Here is a 26,093-nt window from a genome sequence, read left to right on the forward strand (position 1 = left end):
GTGTGCGTGTGCGGCTCCAACATTTTAGCGCACGCGCACGTGCACGTCACGCACACGCAAGCCGGTGTGCACAGGCCTTTAACCGGGTTAGTGGAATGGTGTAAGCGTTTAGCCTCGTGAGGTTTCGTGTACAAAATATTGTAAGTACATAATATAATTCAAATTCAAAAACAATTGCTTCTGGAACTCGGGAGACGAGAGATTTCTCCAGTACGGATATGATATTTATCTACGTGACAGCGTGATAAAACGGTGTCCGTCTCTTTCTATCCCGCAGAGTTAAAAAGTGACAGTTGTTTTATCACGTGGATAAATGTGGATAAAGCGATCCATAAATAGGCTTGCAGGTGAAATGGTCAATTTATTTACTTGTGCAACTGAGTAGTCGCAGTAAATATTTGTGGTTTGTAAATAAGTTTAGCTGCTTCTGTGTTCGGCCGGACTAAAAATAGAAATGACGAATATAATATATACGACTTAAAATCTAGAAAATACGATTTCATCGTTATGTTTTAAATTCCATGATAATATTACTTAACATTCACCAACCCATTTGTATTGTATGTGAAAACGACCGCGTACTTTGTGCTACCTACCACTTTGTAACGCAAAAAATAATATTTTACACACGCCTTTCTTGCTGCTTTGAGGTACAGATAAACACATACCTTTCTCTGTTCCTCTTAGCACAAAGTGTCCTGAAAAAGGATAGGTCTAATAATGCTTTATGCCTAGGTATTGGCGCTTAAAACGTACTCACGAACGTTCCACCGTATACACGGTTAACCCTTTGAACGTCACAGGCTTATCGTGTGCGGCGCGTCATCGTGATTATAGTGAACCTTGCCAGAATGCACTAAGGTTGATAATGGGCTGTACAGCCTCGCAAAAAAGAAATTAAAAAGTGGCAACATTGTAGTGTCCCGTTCTTTTATACAAATTGATTTGAAAGGGATGACACTTCAGTGTTGCCACTTTTTAATTTCTACTCTTTTTTGCCAGGCTGTATAGCCGCGCGCGTCAGATGACGCCCTTGGCGATCGAAGGGTAAATTGACAATTTGTCAACCTTATTGCAAAGACATAAGCTCCACTTAGATAAGTAGAGTAAAGATTATTGAACTCTATTTGAAAGGAATAGGGTTCAAAATATCTTTTCACTTTTAACCGTGTTTTTGTGTTGCATAGCCGTGGCTAAAGCGTATAGCGAAGTAAGACATCGCGCCAAAGGAGAGAGAGCATAATAATGTCTTATTCCTCACAAGTAATAGTTTGTACACAAGTTTCTAACGCGTTAGCGAAGGGCATTGATCCGTGGAACTAACGTATTATCCATCTCTTTTTATTTAGGTGTAAGAGATGAGTAATACGATACTGCCACATTTTAAACCGTAACATATCCATTTTATGATCGTGGACGTGATATCACGTCGACGTCATTGGACGTATACACTCAATAGGTTAACCCTTATCAAGCAGAACAGACACGATTTTACAAAAGAATATATTAATAAAATATTTACGTCTTAGTGATTAATGTCAAACTTTTAAGTTAAGTTTGAACCTTAAATTTGAATGCAAAAGTTGAATATATAAAAACATGTATGTAATTAATAAATCGTGGGTAAATGCTCCTGGAAAAGGGTTTTACCAGCTTTTTATCAGAAAATATTTATCAACATTCTTGTAAAATAAAACATTAATCAAAATGCCCTTTGCCAACACGTTTCTTGAATACGTTTGCGAACACAACCCTGTAAATTTATTATAAGCCAGTGTGTTGTACCGCGAAATTATAAGGACTGATAATTATTGTACATAATGTGTCAAATATTGAACTTGAGAATGAACAAATCGTCTCATATTTATTAATATTTTATTTTTTCGTAGATGATAATTTGTTAGAGTGAGTGAATGTTGTTGACATTACGATGGTTGATTATTTTTAATTGTAACATCTTAGCATTATTTAGTTTGTGTTTCAATGGATACATTTGTTTCTTCAAGTCTTAACATAAACTTTCACCGATATCTCTCACACGCCATCTTCAGGATCTTTAGTTAAAAACGTAGCTACATAGATGATTAGCTTGTGTAATGACGTCTATAGATGTGGCGTGTGGCTGAAAAGGTTAAACAAGGGTTTAAAAAATACAAGTAACTACTCGTAGTGCAATTATAGCGGCATTGTTGTGTGTGAAGCCAAAAGCAGTAACGCAACATAATAATATTAAATTTATGGAATTATTTCGCTGCGGTTGGACTTACGCTTCGGACGGTCGCTTTACACTGGGTTGTATTTCGCTTTTGCTTGTTGTCCGCGATCATTACAGTGTCAACTCTTTGAACATAATAAATTGTAACTCGTGGAGGCAACATCAGGCGGTTTAGCATGAGTTGCGTTCTCGCGCGCGACTCCATACATCAAGCGCGACTTCAAGTATGGACACGCGCGCGAGAACGCAACTTATGCTATTATGCTAGACGGCAAGACCACCAAATGTATCCATGGAAACGCGTTTACCATTGACCTCATGCATCATATTAGCGCTTCTACAGCGGGGCAACGACTAGATTATTGTAAATTAATTGTAAACGACTCTAATAATATTAACTGTACACATTTTTATTTTGTAATAATTCCCTTTCTGACAGTGAGATGTGGCCTTAAACTGGGTACATTTGCTGTTGTTAATATGTAAATAAAAGTTGAAATATTGTAAATAATAAAAATATAAAATTATATGTTTTTTGCTATAAATATGTCTATTATTTTTCGACCTTTTGATAGATTATTTTTTGCTGACCAGTTAGACTAGACTAGACGTAAAGCAAGTACATTTTATTTATTAACATTCCAAGTGATAGAACTATCCAGCGTACGTAGGTGGTATAGTTCGTAGGTTCGTAACTGAGCCCGAGCTAATCCTATTGTCTATTGTTAAGTAAAACCGCTCGTGCCACGTGCCACTACCACCTGCATAAAAACCTGCGTACTTCGGTTACTGAGTGCCGGCAAGTCGAACGCTACAGAACCAGTCTAAAATGTGTTATCGAGATGCGTAACAAAGGCGCGTTATCGGAGAGCGCAACTACACTGGTTTTTTGAGCGTTGGACTAGCCTGCGCTCAGGTGCCAAATAGAATAAGGATGACCCTTTTTTGCAGGTAAGTAGCACGTGCGGTTTTACTTAACAATAGACAATAGGATTAGCCGCCTGGCTCAGTTACGAATGTAGGAACTATAGTAGGTAATGGCCATGCACACCCGCCTCGAATGGAATTACCTCATTCTGCGGCGGCTGATTGATATGCATTGATAGGTACACGGATATGGTGCACATAGACACTAAGGGCAATTTCATTTTAACTTGTACTTTACGTTAAAATGAAATTGTACGTACCCTTTACCAGGCTAAGAGATATATTTTTTCATATCTCATGCTCTGAAAGTGGGTCGTTGTTGTTCTAAAAGGTGCGCAGAAAGTGATACGTTTATGCTCTAGTGCAGAAAAGTGGTGTACTCCTCTGCGTCTCCGTCCCACGAACAACTGGGTGGAAACAAAATGGAAAAATAGTGTCTTTATTTCCTCGCCTGGAACAATTGGTAATTTTTTAATTTTATTAATCCCACGTTGATCCTTTTTTTATAAAAAATGATATAAGTGAATTGTTAAAAACAAATTATTCTTGATTTATTTCGTTGAATTCTATTTACTCGATTTCATAAGGCGGGAACCAAAAGGAATACAACAAAAATTTTTTTTTAAACCTTACACTTGCGTAAATGGGCAAAGGCAGAATCTTGTACAGCCACAGTTAAACGTTTGTACGATATTATTTTGATTTTTAAAGATATTTAGCACTATATTCATGAATATTAAATAAAATACAAGAAAAAAATTACTTATATTATTAATTAAATTGTTATTTAATATTTAAAATACTTTTATTATGTTATTACGTGGTGCGGCGCACCAAGTTCGCAGTGCGGTCCGGTAGTCTGTTGCGGCTTTTAGAACGAAAAAGTATAAAATTAAAAAGTAAGAGGCAATCCTGCTGATTTTCATACTATAATGAACAAATTATTTAAAAATTACTGCAGTTTGTTAAAAAACGTGTGTTTTCGTAAATATTGTAATCTAAATGATTTTCGCTAGGGGTTATTAATCACACCTGTAAAGTCTCCGATTGCATGTAAGTCCTAAGGAAAATAAATCATGGCCGTAGATCTATTAGGTACTTCCATTACTGATTTTGCGAAATTGCCTTGTCTTGTTTGGTTTCCTCGCATTCGATATGAAAAATAGAGTGTTTAACTCGGGTGAAAGGCACATTTCTGTCTCGGACTATTGGCGCTCTCACTGCGTTCGAGCGCCAAACAACCTCGACAGAAATGGGTGCCTTTCCACCCTTGGTTAACAATCTACTATTCCCACATACAGCACTTCAAACATGTGTTCTATTTTCGATGAGTAAGACAGACATTCGATTGTCACTTTTGAAATGTCAGCCTGGTAAAGGGCTAAGCCTTTATAAGGCAGAGGGAATATATTTTCCACCTGATTTTGAACTTCATTTCAAAGTGATAGAGTTCAATTTTGCATAATTCCTGACACCCTTATGCCTTATAAAGGGTAGCGCAATTTAAATCGTATCGTATTTCTGACAAAATGTACGGAATTTAACATTGACCGTCAGTTTTGTGAAGATTGCTAACCGGCCGTTAATGGTAAGTTTTCCATACCTACTAAGCCGTGTTCGTCATGTGGAACGTTTATACCTACGTCTAGTTAGCGTAGCACGAGTATTGCGTGCACACTGAGAACTCCCCGCCGACCGGCTGTGCGTATGTCGGCGGGTCGGGCTTGAGGTTATTCTTCCTGTAAAACGTTTCTCTCAAGAGCGCACAGCGGCCGTGGTGGACATCCTTCACGGGCAAGCGGCTCGACTTCTGCTGCCAGCCGTAGTCCCAGCTCGATACCACGCGGAAGTAATATCTGTGTAAACATTATGATTTAATTGATTTGGTAATCTCAATTTTTTTTGGGCGATTTATCTACAATGCGATGAACTAAACTAACTAACTATTTTGGCTCAGCGATCCAAAGAGAATCTTGGCCTCCGAAACGAGAGCGTGCCACCTGTCCCGATCCTGCGCAACTTCCTGCCAGTTACTGACGCGAAGCTGAAGCAGATCCGCCGCCACACTGTCTTCCCAGCGATACCTGGGCCGACCCACTGGACGGCTACCAGTCGGTCGTCCCAAGAACGCCTTCTTGACAGCCCGATCCTCTCCCATTCTGAGTAGGTGACCGAACCAGCGAAGTCTGTGCGCTTTCGTTTCGCCGATGATATTGGGTTCGGCCACTAACTCCTCGATCTCGGCATTTTTCCGGATCCTCCAGGTGCCGTCATCTCTCTGAATAGGTCCCAGGATCTTACGAAAAACTTTTCTCTCTGCTACCAGGAGCTGACCTTCTTCTTTTAGTGTTAGGGACCAGGCCTCACAGCCATACATTAGGATAGGCCGTATAACGGTTTTATATATCCGTAACTTTGTATGTTTGCTGAGAAGCCTGGACACCAACACTTTGTGGAGGGCTGCACTGCACCGCAGTACAATGCGATGAAGTATTTTTTAATTTAATATTTATCTATCTAATATCTCCAATCTCCATACAATGTAAGCAATTGTTGCGCATTGTATGGAGGTACATAGGAAGTATTTCTAATATACACACCTAAAAAATACACGGTACGAACCGAATAACTTTGCCAATTATTGTTCCTTGGTACCTATATATTCAACTAAGTTAAAAAATCATCATCATCTTTATCATACTGAAGTAGGATTCCCACCGAACGGGCGGAGTCGGAGCGCATTTCACATTTGTATGACCGCAAGCCGGTCGGCTCCTCGCGGATGCGAACAGCTCTGCGCGGACTCCATCGCTTCTGCCATACATTATGTATAGGCACATAGAAAATGCGCTCCGGCGCGGCCCGACTCTAGCCAAGATAAACAAATTCGTTGTTTGACCTCGTCCACTTAAAACTTTCTGGCTCTTCTACACGATGGGCCAGCGCCGACCACTCCAAGGGACGTAGCCATGCGGTAGAATGAGATAGCAATATCACTTGCTCCTTCTAACGCATAAATGCGTCCCTTGGATTGGCGCCGTTGGCCCATCGTGTAGAGGAGCCATTCGACCAACGTTTTAGCCAAGACAAAGTTGACTGATTATGGCTTTAACGGTATAGAAAAAGGATTTATTACGTATTATTAGCATTTGTTTTACACTAACTTGTCTTCTGGTGCCTTCCTGTTCCTGGCCTTGAGGTACCGCCGGTCCGCATACTTCTCCGAGCTACCGTACAGGATGTCCAGCACTTCTGGCTCAACAGGCTTCATCATTTCGGCCTTCTCCTGTGGGATCACGTCGTGAGGGGGCACTTCACGAGGTTTGTCACGGGGTTCATCCAAGATCTAGATTTGAGGAAGTATTGAGTTTATAAAATAAGCATTTATAGACCGACGCCCGCACCTTCCCTGCCGCCCTTAGGGTCGGTTGCACCAAACTGTTCGTATCGTTAAAGAGTTCGCTAAATTTTTATGTATGAAAGGTTTCATAGTAAAGGGCCGGGGCGCGCCGGCTGACGTTGATCAGTCTGTCAAATGTGGTTGGTGCAACCGACCCTAAGTCGTCCTACCCTGGCGCCCCCGTACCGCGCAGGCGAGGACTCATTTAAGCGGTCGGTCTATAGCATAGTGGCAGGTGTGGCTCACTCCGAGATTTCGTCGCTTTGCTACAGGTAGCTAAAAGAACATCCGTTCCTACCCCAATTTTGGGGAAAGCCATAAGCCGCGCGTGGCGCTATCGCCACCTAGCGGCCATATCTGTGCTGATCGTAACAGACGCGTTTTGTTAGAGTGCACGAGTCTTCTGTACCTAGTACTATTATTTATTCTGTGATAGTGGTGAGGCATTCTGCTTCCAAACAGAACGATATGATTCCTTTTGAACGCGAGGTCCGTGTGCGGCGCGTCGTCGTGAAGCTTATAGGAACGCACGAAGGCTGATGTTGGGCTGTAGCTGGGCTTGACGTCTTTACCGGTCTAATTGTATAAGAAGGTTGAGAACAAACTTACCGCTTTGAGTTCCTTGGCCATAGCAATAGAAGTGTCTATATCCCGAGCCTGGTTCTCCTTGGCCTGTTCCAACACTCTCTGCAAGTTGTTGTAGTACCAGTTGCGAATGCGGCGTTTCGAGCGGACTTCGGCATCCAGATAAAACTCGAACGACATCTTGAACCTTTATTTTAGACGTTGGCCTTTGTCACTGACTGGGTTATAGGAGTCAGTTTTAAGAAGGTAGGTAAATTGGGCAGGTTTCCACGATTTTGTTGATATATATCAGGAAACAGTGGAAGTTAAGTTACGAGCTTTTAAATAAAATCTTACAGTGAACGGTGGTTGAAAGTTCTAGTACAATCCGTTGAATTTTTTAAGTTTAGGTGTTAGGTTCCTGATCTATTTTAGTTATATATAAAACACGTATCAATTTAGTTTATTTAATTTATAAAAATATTTTTTTTAAATTTAACTGCTATAAAATGACAAGAATTTTGTTATGACAGCTAACCCAAATGCCATAAATACCTACCTATATTTTTTGGAAACGTTGTCAGAAAAAAGTCTAAACGCAAAAAGTTTAAGGCCGATGCCAGAAACCCACTAACGACTAGAGTCTGGCTAGCCAAAAATTGTTGACAGATATTTCGTTGTTGTATCACCAATTGTCTATGATTTAAAAAAAAAGGTACAAGTCAGTTGTCAATTTATGTCATTCATTCAAATTGTTTGCTGGATTTAAGGGGTTTATTTTAAATAATATTAATAATTTCTATACTGAGTGAGGTTCGCAAACTATTATTTAAACACGTAAATAATTACGACAATGTGCGAACTCGATGTGTAGCGTTGTATAACGAAAAACTGCAATGTTTACAACTCCTAACCAAATGTAAACAAATTATGAGGTTGGTGCTCTATAAATATTTTGATACTTTAAATACTAGTTCTAACATTTGCCTATTACTTTGATTAAGTACGTGAATTTATTAATGCCTGAATCTCAGAAACAGGACAAGTGTATAAAGAAACGGATAAACTAAAAGTTCTGAAATATATCTATAAAATCTAAATATTGGAACGTAAACATATGTGTTTGTCATTGACTGTACTTTAAATAGTGGTAGAAATTATGTGAGCTGACTTTGAGACCACGTAAACGTTTATTAAACTTATTTCCTTAGGTACCTTACTTGTCAAAAATATTGTCTAGTATCAAACCTATAATTCCTACTACACAAAGTGTGACCAGCCCGAGATTTTTTGAATTTCCCGCCAATAACTTAGGTAAAATTTCAGTAGCCAGACTCTAAAGATCAAAGAATATAATACTCACTAGGAGCTAAAGATCAAAGAATATACCTAATACTCACTTAAAGATGGATTGTTTTTTGAATATCTGACTGTTTACTCTGCTGGAGAGTACGTACGTACAGTCGCCATCAGATATATCGGAGCGGCCAAGGTGTTCACAATATCTGAGCACGCGCTCTAACTCCTTGACAATAGAGGCCTGTTCAGATATTTGTGAGCACCTTGGCCGCTCCGATATATCTGATGGCGACTGTACGTACGTACAGCTGACCAACCGTCTTAACGTTAAGTACTTGTTAATTGCTGGCGGTCAGACAGCTGTTTTACTAGTAAGCAGTAGAAGCAACAGAGGTGATACTCGTTATAAAATAAACAAATAATAAGAGTTTATAGACGGAATGTACTAATATATTTACAAGTAATAACAATTATTTTCTTAAATCTATTAAAATAAAAACAAGTCTAAACTATCCTATGAATCTGTAAGTGGTTCATAAATAGAAGTTTTTTTACCGCGATTGATTTATTCAACATTCAATCAGAGTAGTTTTAGTTCTGGCTCTGACTCCGGGCCGCGCTCCGGGGCGCGCCGGGGCTGCCGCCCATCTGCCGGATCAGCCCCCGCAGCCCCTTCGCCTCTCGCGCGCCGCTGTCGAGCTGCTCTGACGGCACCGCGCAGAAGTCGTCCACCAATGGCATGGGGCCGCTGAGACGCGAGTACTGCGCTAGTCGCGATTGGTGTCCGCTTGGAGAGATCTTGTCTATTGGCTGATGGGTCTGGAATAAAATTCAAATATTTGAAATTAAGGTATCGTCTTGGGTCGTCCCATTCGTTTGTCGTCAAGTTCTTAAAGTCCTATTCTGCTTTCGTCACGCATTCTACATTGAAAGCCACCAACGATTGTGACGAATATAGAATGGGTGACGAAAGTAGAATAGGACTTTAAGAACTTGAGGAAAAACGAATGGGACGACCCAAGACGATACCGAAATTAAACTTTCGTGAGACATATTTTAAACTATTTAGACGCACGAAGCACAGTCGCCGCGAGCACTCGAGCCTGAGGAAGGACTCCCGAAGGGCCCGAAACATTTCGCCAATAGTGACTAAAAATTCAAGTGAGTGAAACCGTTGTTGTCTAAACCAGCCATTCTCAAAGTGTGTTCCGCGGAACCCTAGGGTTCCGCAGAGCCTCTGTTGGGGCTCCGCGAAAATACTTGTAAGAAAAAAACCAGCTCTTCTATATAGTTCGTTTTTTTTAGCATTAGAAAGAACTTGCAAGAAGGTAAGCGATCTTGACATGTCTTTTAATTGAAAAACGCTTTTTAAAAATCAAAAACTATTACTTATGAAAGCCGAAGAATATAAATGATCGTATTAGATTCATAATTGTTACATATTTGCCGTAAGATATTTTTAAAATGTGTTTGTCAATTAAAAGACACATCAAGATTGTTTACCTAATTTCTAATGCTAAAAAAACGAAGTATAGGTATATGTGGTTCGCTTGCCAAAAGGCTTCCGTCACCAAAAAAGTTTGAGAACCGCTCGAACAGTTCAAATATTTGGTTGTGAAACTTATGGAACACTCACCTCCACCTAATCTGAACTGAACTAATCTGTTAACTAGGCATGTAAACAAAATCTTCAGCTGACGTCTTTATGATAAACAGATTTTGGGTAGTCTACCTAGTGTGGCCACATCAGCTAATTTACTTAGTTTACAGTGGAACCCACTTAAAATGGTAGTTTACGGTGGTCCCTTCAGTTTGTTTTCATATTCTTGGATAGTAAAACACTATTTTGGCATGGCTTCTTCAAAATCTCCTTAAGCTGGTTTTACTGTAAATTTTATTGTGTAGAAGCCACTATTAGATATTTTTTCAGTTATTTCAAGAGTTATCAGAATATAGTAGCACCTTTAGGGCTGATTTAGAGGATGCGAGAACTCGCTTGCGAGTTTCATACCATTGCGGGTTTTGATCGTTCGGTTGAATTGGACGTAACCAACAGTCCGCAATGTAACTAAAATCGCATGCGAGTTCGCGCACCCTCTAAATCAGCCCTTATAGTATATGAGCCGTTCACTAAACATGCCTTGTTTAATGTTTATGCATTTATGTTTGTATTACCTTTCCTTTAAGTGCAGCCAGCTCATCTTGTAGCCTCTTCACCATAGCAACATCACTCTCATAACTCGTGAGCGTAGGCTGCGGCATGCACTGAAACACGGTGGCTAGCAGATTGTGTAATGACACTAGCACGCTGTCTTGCCATGCTCGGGTGAAGAAGAGGCTGAATGTTGGGTTCTCTTCGGGTTTTTGTATGTACGGGAGCACTGGAAAGTTTAATTTTAGCTTTACAGCCTGTTCTCACAATCCCAGCCCGGATCTGAATTGGAAGAAAATCCCATTGGCAAAGAAAGTCGGTGTCAGGCAAGTGTGAACAGCTTCATTTTCTTTTGTTCATATAAAATATTCTGCCACTGGGACATCCAATTACAATCCGGGTCTGACATCTGATAAGTGGGAATGGGCTCTTAGAAGTAGCAGAAGGAATTGAATAATGTTTTATTAAGGAGCAAACAAGATTTTGCCCAGCTCATGGGCGTACGCAGCATTTTTTAAGGGGTGGGGCAGAAGTAGGAGAGGCTGGGTATGTTGTAACAGGGTACGATTGAAACAGAAATTCTTAGCTTATGGTCAGAGACCAGGGTGGGGCAAGTGCCCCACATTGCCCCACCGTGGGTACGCCTATGGCCCAGCTTGTATTTGTCATGATGATATTGAAACAGGTAACAAGCAAAAAAAAAAAGAATACTAAAGTGTCATTCTATGGAACTTGCTAACTATGTAAACAAAAGTCGCTAGTAAATTCATCATTCAGAGACAATTTCAATATGGCGGTTTGTTTACATAGTTAGCAAGTTCCATAGAATGACACTTTATTTAACCAATTATCATGTCTTTTTTCTAAGCCTTGCCTAAGCACAGAGATTTGTGCCTCGGCCGAGGCACGTCTGCACTGACCGTTTTGTGTGTGAGATTGCCTTGAGCGTATAGTTGCTCTGTGTGGACCACCCTATTGAAATAAATGACTTTTCATTGTTTTAGTTAGACAGAAGGCTAAAAATTTTCTGGATTGGCCTAAAAAAAATTACAAACTATTTATTTTCTAATTATATTATGAATGCCATTAGGCATTAAGTTCGCCATTTGTACATTATTTTCATGTTTTGTGCAATAAAGTTTAAATAAATAAATAAATAATAAATTATACTTACTGAACCAATCCCTCCACTCATTCTGGCCCTGCAACTCTGGCAGCATCTTAGCAAAAAATTCTGTGACTCGTTCATTCTTCACACCACCGGTACCTTGTGCGGCCGTCACTAAATACAGCTTGTAGAGACTGTATTCTAATTTCCTCACAGCTGAAACAAGTGGGGTGAGCTTATAAAGTGACTGTCAAATTTTAATGTTGCTTATCCTGAGATTTAAAGATAAAAAATAAATTACCTGGTTGAACATGTATCTCTAATTTAGAGAAAACCAAACTGTCGAGGTGGGACCAGTACTCCTTCAAGCCGTTGAGATCAGAAACGTTTATAAAATGCAAAATTTGATCCACAATCTTGTCCACCCTAAAACCTTTGTCTTTATCAGTTTTCAAGTCACTGTCGAAGGCTTTTACAGTGGATGTAAATCCCCTGTATAGTAAATATTCTCTTACGAGTTCGTCAACGAATTGTATGTGAGCCATTTCAAGTAATTTATTTTGATAATAAAATAAATTTGTTTACAAAAATTGGAAAGTGACAGCAAACAGACATTTTGCTTTCGACGGGTGCGTTCATATAAATGCCATTTTTATTATTATCTGACTTAAACTTAGAAAAAAATATAATTAATTCCATTGTTTAAACATTTTATAGAAAAAATAAAAATAATAAATGATTAATCCTTCATTATATCACTGTATAAATAAACTTAATGACAAAACTATACCTCTAAAAAAAGACATTTTGATAAAAGAAAAGAAAAGGGTAAGTGCGTCAGTTTTCCGTCCGGTGTCAGTTTCCGTCCACTTGACGGATTGGTAAATAACACATTTGATTTATAATTTGCTACTTGCGAAATATAATTTTTATGTGGATAGTTAAATTGTTTAGATATTAAGGGTGCAATAAGTCCAAATTTGTGCAGCAATGAAGTATTATACTCAAATTTCGTCAAGTGGACGGAAACTGACACCGGACGAAAACCAGCACAATGACCCCTATAACCCCAAAATAAAACTTAAAGCAATGTATAGTTTTTGAACGTTAGCCACCACCAAGGCCCCTACCTTTTCTGTTCTCTTTGACGGCGCAGCAACTAGTATCATTTCTCTCTCCTCGCTCTTTTAAAATGCCATTTGTCAAAAAAGGACAACCATACTGTTGACAAGGTGAACTTCAAATCAAGTGTTGCCTTTTTTGATGCATCCAGGTTGTGTATGTGTGCGTAAAAACGTGTATGTGTGCTCTTTTAGGGATGTGAAAAGTCGATTTTAATCATGTTATATATCGATAAATGCTACACAGTGGAACGAAATAGCAATTAATTGAAGCTTCAATATCTTTGTTAAACATATACATAATTGAAATGCTTATGAATAATAAATATATTAGAATATAATAAAATATTTCAATTATTGCGGAACACATATCTTAGTAGGTGTTTATGTATTTTAATTAAATATCTGAACTTTCCCTTGGTTCCTGACGTTGGGGCGTGACGATAAAATTGTGATCTAATAACCACAATAAAGAATAAAAGCGTTTTTGTTCATTTTAGATATCGTCAAACCTTTGAAGTAAAATTAAAATTGTAAGAAATGTCGATAGTTTATCGATATGACTTTATCGACATGGCTACAGCAAGGTGGTGTTAAATTGTTAATCGTACACTAAACAAAAGTGGCAACAGTGACAGCTCGCTGAGACCCCGTCTCTATATATTGTAGGTCTATGGCCACCACAGTCATGTTTAAAGCGCATTCCAAATTTAATAAAAAGATGGTGTATCTCACAGACTTTTTATTACTACTACTACTACTAGGTACTACAAATATTAATAATTCCGCTGCAGTTAGCATAACTAAGAGTCAAGTTGCAGGACGTGAGACTCTTATTTCCCTTTTTCATTTTCGTTACATTTACCTCTTTAAATGAAATTATGAATGCTTCGTTTAATGCACCAATAATACCAACATACACAAAACAACATTGTCGAAGAAAAAAAAGGGCGGGAAACTTCGACCTGTGCGCGCGTCTTTTTTTACATTTAACAAATTTTAAATATTTTTTGTGTTAATAGTGGTCAACTCAGTGTAAATAGTTTGTAAATATCTTTAGTAGTTAGTTTATTATATTTTGTGTATATAAATTCATCATCTAGGTAAGTTTTTAGTGTATATTCACCGCCATGGGCGGTGACGGCGAACCTCACGACCCAGGGGGAGGTGGGCCTCCGGTTTCACATACAATTACTATAGATAACAATAGCTCTGAGAGAGAAATGAAAGAATACCACAGTATGGATACAGATAGCTCAGTATTATCTACCACTGAAGTTAGGAAAAAAAGGACAGCATCCAGGAAGATATGTCGTCACTGTAATAAAAAAAAGCGACATAACAAAGATAAAAATAGGGATAGGGAATCTATTAAGGACAATTGCGATTGTCAGGTTTCCACAAACAATAATGATCGTACGCATTCTCATGCTCCGCTTACAGCCTCTGCTCCTACTCCGGCCCCGGCCCCGGCCCTGGCCTCAGCCACTGCCCCGGCCCCAGCCGTGAATCCTGCTGATATTATCTCCTCTCAGCCCACAGTCACAGTTAGGAAACAATATATTCATTCAGATTGTTCACCTTATATTGTACATGTACAGAAGCAACAAGAATCTCAAAATGATGGCACTTCAATTCATTCAGTTGCTTTTGGCAACTTTTTAAAACGTAACAACTTTAAGAACATTGTTAATGGCAGCGTTAAACGTATTGGTCGCAATAGAGTTTCACTGTCATTTTCAAAGTATGAGGATGCCAACCATTTTCTTCTAGACAGCCGACTGAAGGAGAATAGATATACAGCATTCATCCCATCATTTAATGTTATCAGAATGGGTGTAGTTAAAGGTGTTCCATCTGAAATGTCCTTAGATGAGGTTAAAGAGAGTATAAGTGTACCAGTAGGTTGTGGAGAAGTTCTAAAATTGAGAAGAATCAATTATAAAGTTGTTGTGGATGGCGTTCCAGTGTGGAAGCCATCACAAACTGTCGTTGTAACTTTTGATGGACAGGTTCTACCAAAACGCATTTTTATGTGTTATAACGCTTTGCCGGTCGACCTATATGTTTATCCAACAATCCAGTGCTTTAATTGCTGCCGGTTTGGTCATACACAGGTGCAATGCAGGTCAAAACCCCGCTGCTACAAGTGTGGACAGGGTCACACGGGCTCCTCTTGCACTGTTGAAGAAGATAGTGCATCTTGTTGCCTGTGCTCTGGTCTTCACTTTGCTACCAATAAGGCTCGTTGTCCTGAGTATGAGAGACAAAAAAATATTAAGTTATCTATGGCCCAAAGTGCTATTTCCTATTCTGAGGCATCAAAATTGCACCCTCCTGTGACCAAACCCTATGCAGATGTGGTTATGGCCACTCCGTCATCTCCCCAGACCCAGACAACTAAAAACAATAATTTAGGTATTAATACACAGCATTCACATTCATATAAAAAAACAGTATTTCTTAAGCCTCGCAGTCCGCCAAAACCTCAGAAAGGTTTCGACACTGTCACACATTTTAATCTATCAAAAGATTATAACATGCCGTCTCCTTCTGGAAATGGTAGTGCCATTGCACAACAGTTTAACAAAAAAACTACCAATGAACTCATCTTAGAACTCATACAATTGTTAAGTTTTAATTTACATAATAATCACTCAGAACCGTCCAACGTTGCTCACATTACCAGTCCATACTCTCATGTTTCCTTCAATAATGGCCAACAATTCCAAAATTCTTCAATGGAATTGTCGCAGCATCAATAATAAAAAAAGCGATTTAATCCATTTAATTAAGAAGTATGACCCTTTTGTTATTACCTTATCTGAAACATGGCTCAGGTCTGAGTCATGTTTCAAAGTTCCAGGCTATGCATGCCTCCGCGAAGATAGGTCGGACGGGCATGGTGGTGTAGCCATCCTTGTAAAAAAATCATATCATTTCTCTCATGTTCCATTAGCACCTCATAATAATGAATTTTCCATCATCTCAGCACTTGTAGATAACATTTGTATAGTTTCAGTGTATATACCTCATCCCTCACTTTCCATACTTAGTGAAGTAAGAAAAATCATATCATCTCTTCCTACTCCATGTTTAATATTAGGAGATTTTAATTGCCATCACCCTGCTTGGGGGTGTTTAAATTCAAGTAGTTTAGGAGAGGAAATAATAGACATAGTTGATTATTATAATTTATGTATATTAAATTCTGGTGTTCCCACGCGTCGGTCTGCTCCCAATGAAAATCCTAGTGCATTAGATTTATCAATTTGTAGTTCTTCCATTTCACATTCCTTATTGTGGGAGGTACTTCCACTTTCCTATGGCAGTGATCATTTTCCAATTCTTATTTCTTTTCCTATTAAAAATAAACCAGTACTTAAAAGATCTCCACTGTTAGCATATAAACTTCAAAATGCAGATTGGGATAAGTTTCGCAAACATATGGATGAGAGGTTGAGTGAATTACCTGATGTATCTCGGGAACATTTGTTTAAAACTTCTGATGCTTTTGCTAAGTTTATAATTAATATAGCTGATGAAGTATTTCCGCGTAAGAAGTCCTCTAAATTCAATATTCCCAGCCCTCCATGGTGGGATTCTGAATGTTCAGAAGCTGTTAAAAAGAGAAAACAGAGTGAGTTAAAGTATAATAATAATATGAGCGAAGAGAACTTTAATTCCTTATTAGTTACATTAAAAGAAACAAAACAGTTTTTGAAAAAGAAGAAAGTCGACAGTTGGAGAGCCTTTTGTGCATCTTTGAGCCCCAGTACTCACCCGTCAGAAGTTTGGAGAAAGGTTAGAATGTTTAGAGGAGCTTTTGTAGAAAATAACACCCTTAATCTTGATCCTAAAGTAGCTGAGAAGTTTTTAGATAAATTAGCTCCTCCATTCGTCCCATCCCCCGTGTGTATTGAACTGGCTTCCCCAACCAATATTGATAATGATAACATGCAGCGTTTTAATGATCCATTCTCGTTATTGGAGCTAAAGAATGTCTTATCGTATGTCATTGATTCCGCACCAGGTTGCGACGGTATTCCATATTCATTTTTGAAACATTCTAGTGACAAGGTTATAGGTTACTTTCTCAATATTATTAACGGGATTTTTATGACAGGTGACATTCCACCAAACTGGAAAATACAGTTGGTGTTACCCTTTCTCAAACCGAATAAACCCCGTAATGATCCAAATTCTTATCGTCCAATTGCGTTATCATCTGTTTTAATTAAGATTTTGGAACATTTAGTTAAAAATAGGTTGGAGTGGTTTATTGAAAGTAAGAAACTATTACCGGATATTCAATATGGTTTTCGCAAAAGCCGAAGCACTTTAGACTGTGTTAGTTTGTTAGTTTCGGATATCCTTTTAGCCTTCTCGAAACGGGAATATGTAGTAGCTTGTTTTATAGATATCAATTCTGCCTATGATAATGTAAATATATCAATTCTTGTAAATAAATTGTTTCTCTTGGGAGTTCCTGTACGCTTGTGTAATATTATTGCTGCTATGTTTTATGAACGATCGATTAGGTTAGATTTAGATGATAAAGTATTACATAGGACTGTTTGGAAAGGACTACCACAGGGTTCTGTTCTAAGCCCTTTACTTTTTAATGTATATACATACGACCTTAGTTCTAATTTGCCAGATTATATATCCATTTTACAATATGCCGATGACATAGTGCTTTACTCTAGAAATAGATCCGTTCAAAAGGCCTGCGAAATTATAAATTCTAGTTTGAAGGAGCTAAATATATATTTAAATAATAATGGGTTAGACCTTTCAGTTCCGAAAACCTCTGCAATTTTATTCTCTCCAAGGAAAAAAACTGTTAATGAAAAATTATCCTATGATGGATCTACAATCTCCTTTCGTGACGAAGTTAAGTACTTAGGAATGGTTTTAGACTACAATTTGTCAGCCAAGGGTCATTGTAATTATGTTAAAGGTAGATGCGAACGCTCATTAAACATATTGAGATGCTTGGCTGGTGTATGGTGGGGCAGCCATCCTTTCTATTTGAAGCTTATTTATAATGCAGTTATAAGAAGCGTAGTTGATTACGGTTCTTTTCTTTTAACACCGGGTACAGAAGATGCCTTTAAAGTATTCAATGTCATACAGAATAAGTCACTGAGGACAATCCTTGGTGCTATGCGAACCAGTCCGGCTAATGCCATGCAAGTGGAGTGTGTTGATCCACCTGCGCATTTGAGACGTCAATTTTTATCCGACAGATTCATTTTTAGGACTATGCAATTTTCGGTACATCCTCTTATCACAAAATTATCGACTCTTTATGATCATATGCAGTCGTCTCCATATTGGCGTAATAGATCTCCTCCTTGTATAATTAATAGCTACCTTAAATTTTTGTCTCTATCTTCTCCTACTGTCAGACATATTAACCTTCCTATATATGAGAAAGATTTTGACTCTTTGATTATTTCTCCGCAAGTTTTTCTAGACTCCAATATTTCTAAGGATATAATAAGTGCTCAACCTGTATTTAACAACTTAGTGGGCGAAAATTGGTCTGGTTGGCATCACATATACACAGATGCATCAAAACCTTCTACAAATACTTGTGTAGGGGTTGGTGTATTTCATCACCAGTATAATGTTGTACAAAAAATTAAACTCCCTCCAGAATCTTCGGTATTTACTGGAGAACTATTCGGTATTTATAAAGCTGTTGAGTATGTTTGCATGTTCAATTTAAATAAATGTGTAATTTTTTCCGATTCTAAAAGTTGCCTCCAAATTCTATTAAAATCTCCTTTCAAAATGACAAACAGTTACCCTTTGTTATATGAAATCCGAAACATCTTGTTAAAATGCGAAAAGAAAGGGTTTACTATAAATTTTGTATGGGTGCCAAGTCATTGTGGTATTTCTGGAAATGAGAAAGCTGATCGTCTGGCCGTAGATGCTGTTGCTTCTGGTGATATATTTCCATATAAAAATTATTGCCATGATCTTCTGTTGCTCCCCAAAAGATATCTCAGGTTAGCCTAGGAGTTCTTTTGGTTTTGGAGCAGCTTAGAATCTGGAAGTTATTATCTTACGATCCAAAACGACATCCCTATAAAGCCGTGGTTTTACAATAAAAACTTCAATAGACGCGAAATATCATGTTTAACACGCATGAGACTAGGCCATACAAGTACTCCTTCTGATCTTGCTAGATTTAAATTTATTGATGATCCTAAATGTGACTGTGGTGCTGAGGTGGCTGATATTAACCATATATTCTTTTCTTGTCCCTTGTACGATCGCACTGTTTTCATGGAAACTTTACAATCTAAACATATTCCCTTTCCAACAGACATCCCTTCCTTGCTTATTAATCATGATTTATATAACATCTTAGCATGGTTCATCTCTCATAATAATATAAAAGTATAGTATTAAGTATATTTTCCATTATCACATTGTATTCTTATACCTGACCTGACCACTTTTTCCAAATTCCGTTCCTTTATTCCTTTCCGCGTTTAATTTCCTACCCTTTTACTTGACGTTGGCTACGGGCAACACCGCCCCCAAGTCCATACAAAGAAAAAATAAAAAAAAAAACATTGTCGAAATGTCAATCGCGTACAATAATCAGCTGTCGATTTTTATTGCAATAATTTATTATGAACACAATGCGCGTTAACAAATGAACGAATCCCTGTTCTGCTAAGAAGCAATCACGGTGGTGATCTTGGGTTTGTGCGGTGTGGGGCGATGGCGCGGTGTGGGTTCGGCGAGTGACGGAGGCGAAGGCGGGCGAGGCCAAGGTCCGAAGGGCCAGGCATGTGGAGGCATGGCCGGCGAGGCGGCGGGGACGTCGCGCGGGCTCCGGGTGTACAAGATCGTCGTGCTGGGGGACGGGGGGGTAGGCAAGTCCGCGGTTACTCTTCAGTTCGTGAGCCACAGTTTCCTGGACTACCATGACCCTACAATAGGTATGCGTCAATGTTTATTTATCTTGTTATCTATGGATTTTCCCACAGTTGTTTTCAATTTTTTTTAAACAAAATCTTCATGTATCATGATAGCCTCCTAAAGCCCAAGGTCCTACATATAGTACTTATTCAGTTCGATGAAATTTAAATCATATTCAATTGGAACAGAGTTGCATTTGTTTTGTTTCGTTCAAATTTCAAACAAAACCAAAATCAACTCTATTCCCTGCACTAAAGGTTCAAATTTCAGTGGCAAATTCTGGATTTTTCATTTCTATGACTGGGCCTTAGAAGGATAGTATGGTTTACTGAATTCCAATTGTTTATAAACAAACAATTTGTATTTGCACACAACTGTTTAGTGCACATTATGTTTGTTTGCGCTGTATTCAAGGCTCTAATGCAGATATACTGAACCATTTTTTCAAAGATGCCACAAAGCCAGATCTTAAAGTAATTCGAACAATATATAACATATATCAATCAATCAATCAAAAAATCATTTATTTCCAACAAAAGTCCATGTATTTAGCCTGGATTGCTAAATGGGCCACTAATGGGCCGCTAAATACATATATAGTGGTTGAATTCTGTAAATAATCATAGTACAATCGGTGCCCCAACTTAAGTTGCCATACTAATTGTTTATTGTGTATCACATTTCCAAATTTTATAGAAAATCGGATACTTATGTTAGGAACTGACTGTATGTAGGAGTTTACAAATGTGATATTACTGGACAGTCAGCAGCAGAAGTTCCTAAGCGGGCAAAGCGTTCAAAATGATCTTGACGCGATGCTATTGTTAAGAGAATAAGAGTGTGTCAAGGTAATTTTGAACACCTCGCCCGCTTAGCAACTTCTGCTGCTGACTGGACCACAGATATAGCTGGTGTAATGTATTGATTTTTATGCATATTTTTTTATTTCACAGAGGACTCATATCAGCAGCAAGCTGTCATTGACGGAGAACCAGCCTTGTTGGACATTTTGGACACAGCCGGACAAGTAAGTTAAACTTCGTCTGAATTTGTAAGAACAACTATTAAAAATAACCTCAAGAGAATTAGTAGCATACTATAAGATTTGGTTTTCTGGCCAAATGTTTACAACATCTAGACTTGAAACATTTAGTTAGACTTCTAAAACTGACCATAAGTTTTGGCTCATCTGGTCCGTGGCCCCTTTTGGCTTTTGGATTTTAATGTCCACAATCTAAGAAACTGACGTAAAGTTCCAACCCAAAAGACTCTTAAGTCTTTTCTGACACAAGGTATAAACTTTAAAGCATTTCATCGCCACTATCAGACAAGGCCAGGTTGATGTGCAAACTATACTGAAATATGATGTAGTGGTGTAGGTCAGCGGTTCTCAAACTTTTTTGGTGACGGAACCCTTTCGGCAAGCGAAATATTTGACGGAACCCCAAATTAAAAATTTTCGTTCATCACTGTGGACCAGATATACCTATAGAAGAGCTGGTTTTTTTCTTATTATTACAAGTATATTTTCGCGGAACCCCAACAGAGGCTTTTGCGGAACCCTAGGGTTCCGCGGAACACACTTTGAGAATGGCTGGTGTAGGTAATACTTCACTGCTACATCATTATTATTATTAGAGTCTGTGCGGAAAGAGAAGAGTCGTGGAATGTATGGGGCTCAATACATTCCACAACTCTTCTCTTTCCGCACAGACTCTAGATCTAATTACGGGGGTGACATCGTCACTGTGTGACAAAACCCTTAAAAAAAAGCATTTCAACCATCTCCCCAGGTGGAGTTCACAGCAATGCGGGAGCAGTACATGCGGTGCGGAGAGGGCTTCGTGCTCTGCTACTCCGTAACGGACCGGCGCTCCTTCCGCGCCGCGGCCGAGTACCGCCGGTTGCTCGCGCAGGCGCGGCCCACGGAGCGCCTGCCTCTTGTACTCGTTGGGAATAAGCTGGACTTGGCTCCTAGGTGTCGGCAGGTTGGTGACTACATAAGGACCTCTGTACTAAAAATACTTGACATCTATCATCATCATCATCATCTTATCAGCCAGAGGACGTCCACTGCTGGACATTGGCCTCCCCCAAAGGGTGCCACATTGACCGGTCTATCTCCCGCGACCTTTACCAGGTCGTCAGTCCACCTTGTAGGGGGTCTACCCACGTTGCGCCTTCCGCTACGTGGTCGCCACTCGAGAACCTTTCCGCCCCAACGGCCATCGGTTCTACGGGCAATGTGCCCCGCCCACTGCCACTTAAGTTTAGCGATTCGGAGGGCTACATCGGTTACTTTGGTTCTACTGCGGATGGCCTCATTTCTGATGCGATCACGCAGAGAGACTCCAAGCATAGCCCTCTCCATTGCCCTTTGAGTGACTTTGAGCCTTCTTATGAGGCACACTTGGCACAGGCTTGGCCCTAAATAAGCAGGTTGGTGCCAGTAGAATCTATAACGCATGGACCTATTAAAAATTAAAATAACTAAAGTGACCCTTATTCAGTTAGTTTTGATATTGTTTAATAATTAATTTACAATTAATAATATGGCCGTCAAAATGTGAAACTTGTCGTAAATGGTTTTCTGGTTTTTATTCACTGTTTAATGCGTAAAAAAATATCTACGATCTTTATACGCGGTGATAGAATACAACATTGTATTTTTTTGTTTTCCTTTTTTTAAATACAATTATTATTGCTAATTATAACTTTTTGTCTCAGGTGACAACTGAAGAAGGCTCGGCTTTGGCCACGCAGCTCGGTTGCCCGTTCTTCGAGACGTCGGCTGCGTTGCGACATTTCGTCGATGACGCTTTTCACGCGCTCGTCCGTGAGATACGCCGGTTGGAGCGACAGAGACAGGTATACACTGTTTGTCTCACTCTGACACGAAGCTCGGCTGCCCGGTCTTCGAGACGTAACTGGGACCTGCGCTTTTATTACGGTTGTTCGTCTGTTGAATTAGCAACTTTACTGTCTATGATATTAGGTTCAATTTATAATAACTGTTAGAAGTAGAGCCTGATTCCGATCAAATTCCGACTTTATTCTATAGTAAATAAGACTCAAATTGGTTTTCAGTCCGCGTTGGGTACAAGTATCTTGACGGGATTGGATGCCGCTCTAATTTCGACTTTATTCAATGGAGAATAAGATTCAATTTTGTCCCCAGTCCTCGCTAATGGGCACCGGCATCTCGACGGGCGGCGGGCGCCGGCGCTGGCGGCGCCTCCGCAGCATCTTCGCGCTCGTGTTCCGCCGCCGGCGGCGCCACGACTGAACGTAAGCCTTAACACAACCACTTTAGGTTCAGATTCGAATGACGCGTCGAGGCGACGTTTGACTGTACGAACCAATGGTATTGTAATGGATTTATAATTCTTTTATGTAGTGTTCTAGAAATAAATTTGAATGAACCTTTTAGGGCTTCCGCTAGCGTGGATGCACGCGGGTGCCGTTGTAGGTAAAATACGTCGCACGCGTCCGCGCCAGAAGGCCTACCGCGAACCACGTTCGACGTGTTGCCTCACTGCCACACTTACGTACGTAAATATAAGTGCGATAGAGAGGCAGCACGTCGTGGTTCGCGGTAGGCCCTTTGTTAAGAACACTCATACTACTTTTCGTTAACCCGCTCCGTGCAACCGCGCTAGCTAGCGGACGCCTTTATACAGTGGGTATGAGTGGTTGCATGAAGTATTAAGAAATTTGTGTTAAAACAAGCCAAAGCTGATATTATTTTGATATTTATATCCATTTCACTTCATTATCGAATACTTAAGTTTCTAACTTGGTTATTCACCTACAATGGTGAAACTGTTTTGAATTTTTATTTTATTTATTTAGTTGCAGTCGTTGCAGATCTGAAACTGATGTTTATTTATTTTTAAATATGCAATTTTTTTTTACAATATCATTGGTTGTACAACTAAAAAGTTTCTAAATCATCTAAAAATGAGACATTTTGTTGTTTCCTTCTAACTTACACTGTTTTATTAGCCATGTTAGAAAAATGAGTTAATGTTATTAATACTACTACTTATCATGTACCTGTATATTTAATTATATGGCATCCCCACCAGTCAAAAAGTGATCGTTTCAGTGGCCATTTATAATATTTTAGTCCAAGTATAAATGTTCTTTAAATTATTTTTACTACAGAAAAAAAACGTAATTTTAAATGAATCTGACTCCAATTTATAATTTTTATACAAGAAAATTAAAGTATCTTTGTATTCTAAACACATTTCTGAGGCCTTTTTACATCTCCTCTATGCCAAAACCTTTTTTTTGTGAATTAACCTTCTACCTCTTAAAGATTTTAACATCACTACTATAATTCCTAAAACTAAACTAAAATAAGCAGGGCCTATATTTGTTAAGATATTTGTAACGCTAATGATTGTTATATTTTTATTTTTTACTAATTTAAAGTTAATTAGGTATAACATTTTTCTTTGAGGACCAATCTGCTAAGAGTGTTAATTCCGACTGGTCAACTATTATTTTGACAATATGTACTACATAAAGTACCTAATATGAAACCCTCTTGAACATAAATATCTTATTATTAAAGAAAACAACTCTTCAAAAATTTTATCCCAACAATTTAATTAAATAAAAGCGGATTTCGTTATGATATTTTGAATTTGAAGTTAATACGAGTGATTTATGGCAGAGCACACCGGCTCCGTGTGCGTAGACGCGCACTTGCGCTAAAATGTTGGAACCGTGCACGCACACTTTACGCAAGCAATGTGCCGTCTTTCATAAGGATCTGTACATTAAAGCGCGCAAACTTACGTCTACGCACACGCATCCGGTGTGCACAGGCCTCTAGTAAGACCCCAGGCCTTAGAAAGTTCCAAGTAATGTTTAAACTTAGTTGTAGACCATTGCCTTTAGCGTTTTGTTGTTAGAACACATATTGTTACACGAAAAGATGGTAAGGTCGGTTGGAATGTGGAAATCAAGTTGATGTTTGGAGTTAACCCTTTACCAGGCGGACAGTTCTAAAATGACAGTCAAATGTCAGTGTTACTGACCCAAAATAGACCACATGTTTGAAGTGCCGTATGTGGGAAATACATGTCCCTTAGCCTGGTAAAGGGTTAAGTATACGCTTTGGGAGTCGAGCTTAATGCATTGCTTAAGGAATCTGAAAGGTTCAATGATGTCTAAGAAGTCGCTATTGAGTATAATCACAGAGTTATTGAATGTAGAAGAATCTAAGAAAAAATCGTACCCCGAGTTTGACAGCTGATGAAGCTGACGCCATAATTATTGTGGTATAACCTGTCCGATTTCTATGATCACGTTCGCCATACATTTACTATGGCGTACTTAATCTTAGAAAAACGGATCGGCTATAACTGAATTGTAAAACGTCAACTTTTGACAATTAGATAAATCAAAATAACATATTGTGCCGTACAGTACAGCGCTATCTACATCAGCTGTCACATGCATAGCATGAATTTTATGTATAGACTTTTCTACAATTGATATATCTTTGGTAAAATTCGCTAGCAATGAGGGTAGGTCGCTATAAGATTGATCGATTGATTATATATTTAAAAATTATCGTGAAATATTTTCTGTAATGTATAATCATATCGATATATATGCGACTGGCATCTTGGTAGGAAAAAAATATGGCTACGTATCAAATCTAAGGTATTATAAAACGAAATGAGTAAAGAAGGGTAGGAAGGAAGCTATGCTTTCGGAATTATTATCCATAAATATTAGGCGTCGATAGTGTTAGTACTAGATTCCGAATGGTAACAATATGTCGTTGAATTGAGAGATATTTAGATGTTGTTGATATTATTTTACTAGGTGTTTAGTAATAGTCCTTCCATGTACAAACGGAATAGTCCATATGCACTGTACCACGTATTGTTTGTCTACTCTATATTTAGCTTACTTCTACTGGCATATAGTGATTTTATTTTGGCAAGCATCTTAAAAAAAAGATTGAAAATTATCCTTAAATTTTTTTACATTAATTTTGGGGCTATAATTTTTAATTAAGTTGCACGACTTACGTATACCGTGAACGCAAAAAAAGTGATTAGCTTTCGAAGTTTTTTTTTATGAAACTATTGACAAGTTTGGCAAGAATCTTGTCAGCACAGCATAGGCATACAGATTCATACTGTATCTTTCAGGGATGAGAATTCGTTTGCTAGACTATAGTTCATAGCAATAGTCGTTAAATAATCAATGTAATCTACATATATTGCCTAAGAATAACTACCTAAATGGATTGTTTAACACAGACGGCAAAATTGCTGTATTGGCCCCAATTTTTGCCAGACCGTTTTAAGAAGTAAGCTAAACGTAGAGCA

General features: G+C 38.7%; 3 protein-coding genes and 1 long non-coding RNA gene across 4 annotated transcripts in view; 2 read left to right on the forward strand and 2 right to left on the reverse strand.

The window, feature by feature from the left end:
* Window positions 1–2,760, forward strand: part of LOC134672129 (uncharacterized) — a 144,827-nt gene extending 142,067 nt beyond the window's left edge. The window contains exon 2 of the long non-coding RNA XR_010099304.1: window positions 1,643–2,760. This is a non-coding gene — a long non-coding RNA (uncharacterized LOC134672129). The remainder of the gene's footprint in view (window positions 1–1,642) is intronic.
* Window positions 2,761–4,763: 2,003 nt separating this feature from the next.
* Window positions 4,764–7,402, reverse strand: LOC134672338 (protein SPMIP1-like). Its single transcript, XM_063530233.1, has 3 exons — window positions 7,152–7,402; window positions 6,307–6,488; window positions 4,764–4,998 (listed from the first exon to the last, which is right to left on the reverse strand). The coding sequence occupies exons 1-3, from the start codon at window positions 7,305–7,307 to the stop codon at window positions 4,788–4,790; spliced, it is 549 nt and encodes a 182-aa protein (XP_063386303.1). The 5' UTR covers window positions 7,308–7,402; the 3' UTR covers window positions 4,764–4,787.
* A 1,546-nt stretch (window positions 7,403–8,948) lies between these two features.
* LOC134672339 (WD repeat-containing protein 91) lies at window positions 8,949–12,307 on the reverse strand. Its single transcript, XM_063530234.1, has 4 exons — window positions 11,967–12,307; window positions 11,732–11,881; window positions 10,581–10,786; window positions 8,949–9,224 (listed from the first exon to the last, which is right to left on the reverse strand). The coding sequence occupies exons 1-4, from the start codon at window positions 12,208–12,210 to the stop codon at window positions 8,997–8,999; spliced, it is 828 nt and encodes a 275-aa protein (XP_063386304.1). The 5' UTR covers window positions 12,211–12,307; the 3' UTR covers window positions 8,949–8,996.
* A 7,063-nt stretch (window positions 12,308–19,370) lies between these two features.
* On the forward strand, window positions 19,371–23,099 carry LOC134672099 (GTP-binding protein Rit2). Its single transcript, XM_063530008.1, has 5 exons — window positions 19,371–19,754; window positions 20,688–20,761; window positions 21,528–21,722; window positions 22,462–22,602; window positions 22,913–23,099. The coding sequence occupies exons 1-5, from the start codon at window positions 19,613–19,615 to the stop codon at window positions 23,018–23,020; spliced, it is 660 nt and encodes a 219-aa protein (XP_063386078.1). The 5' UTR covers window positions 19,371–19,612; the 3' UTR covers window positions 23,021–23,099.
* Window positions 23,100–26,093: the final 2,994 nt, after the last annotated feature.

This window comes from Cydia fagiglandana, chromosome 16 (genome assembly GCF_963556715.1).
Source record: "Cydia fagiglandana chromosome 16, ilCydFagi1.1, whole genome shotgun sequence".
NCBI lineage: Eukaryota > Metazoa > Arthropoda > Insecta > Lepidoptera > Tortricidae > Cydia > Cydia fagiglandana.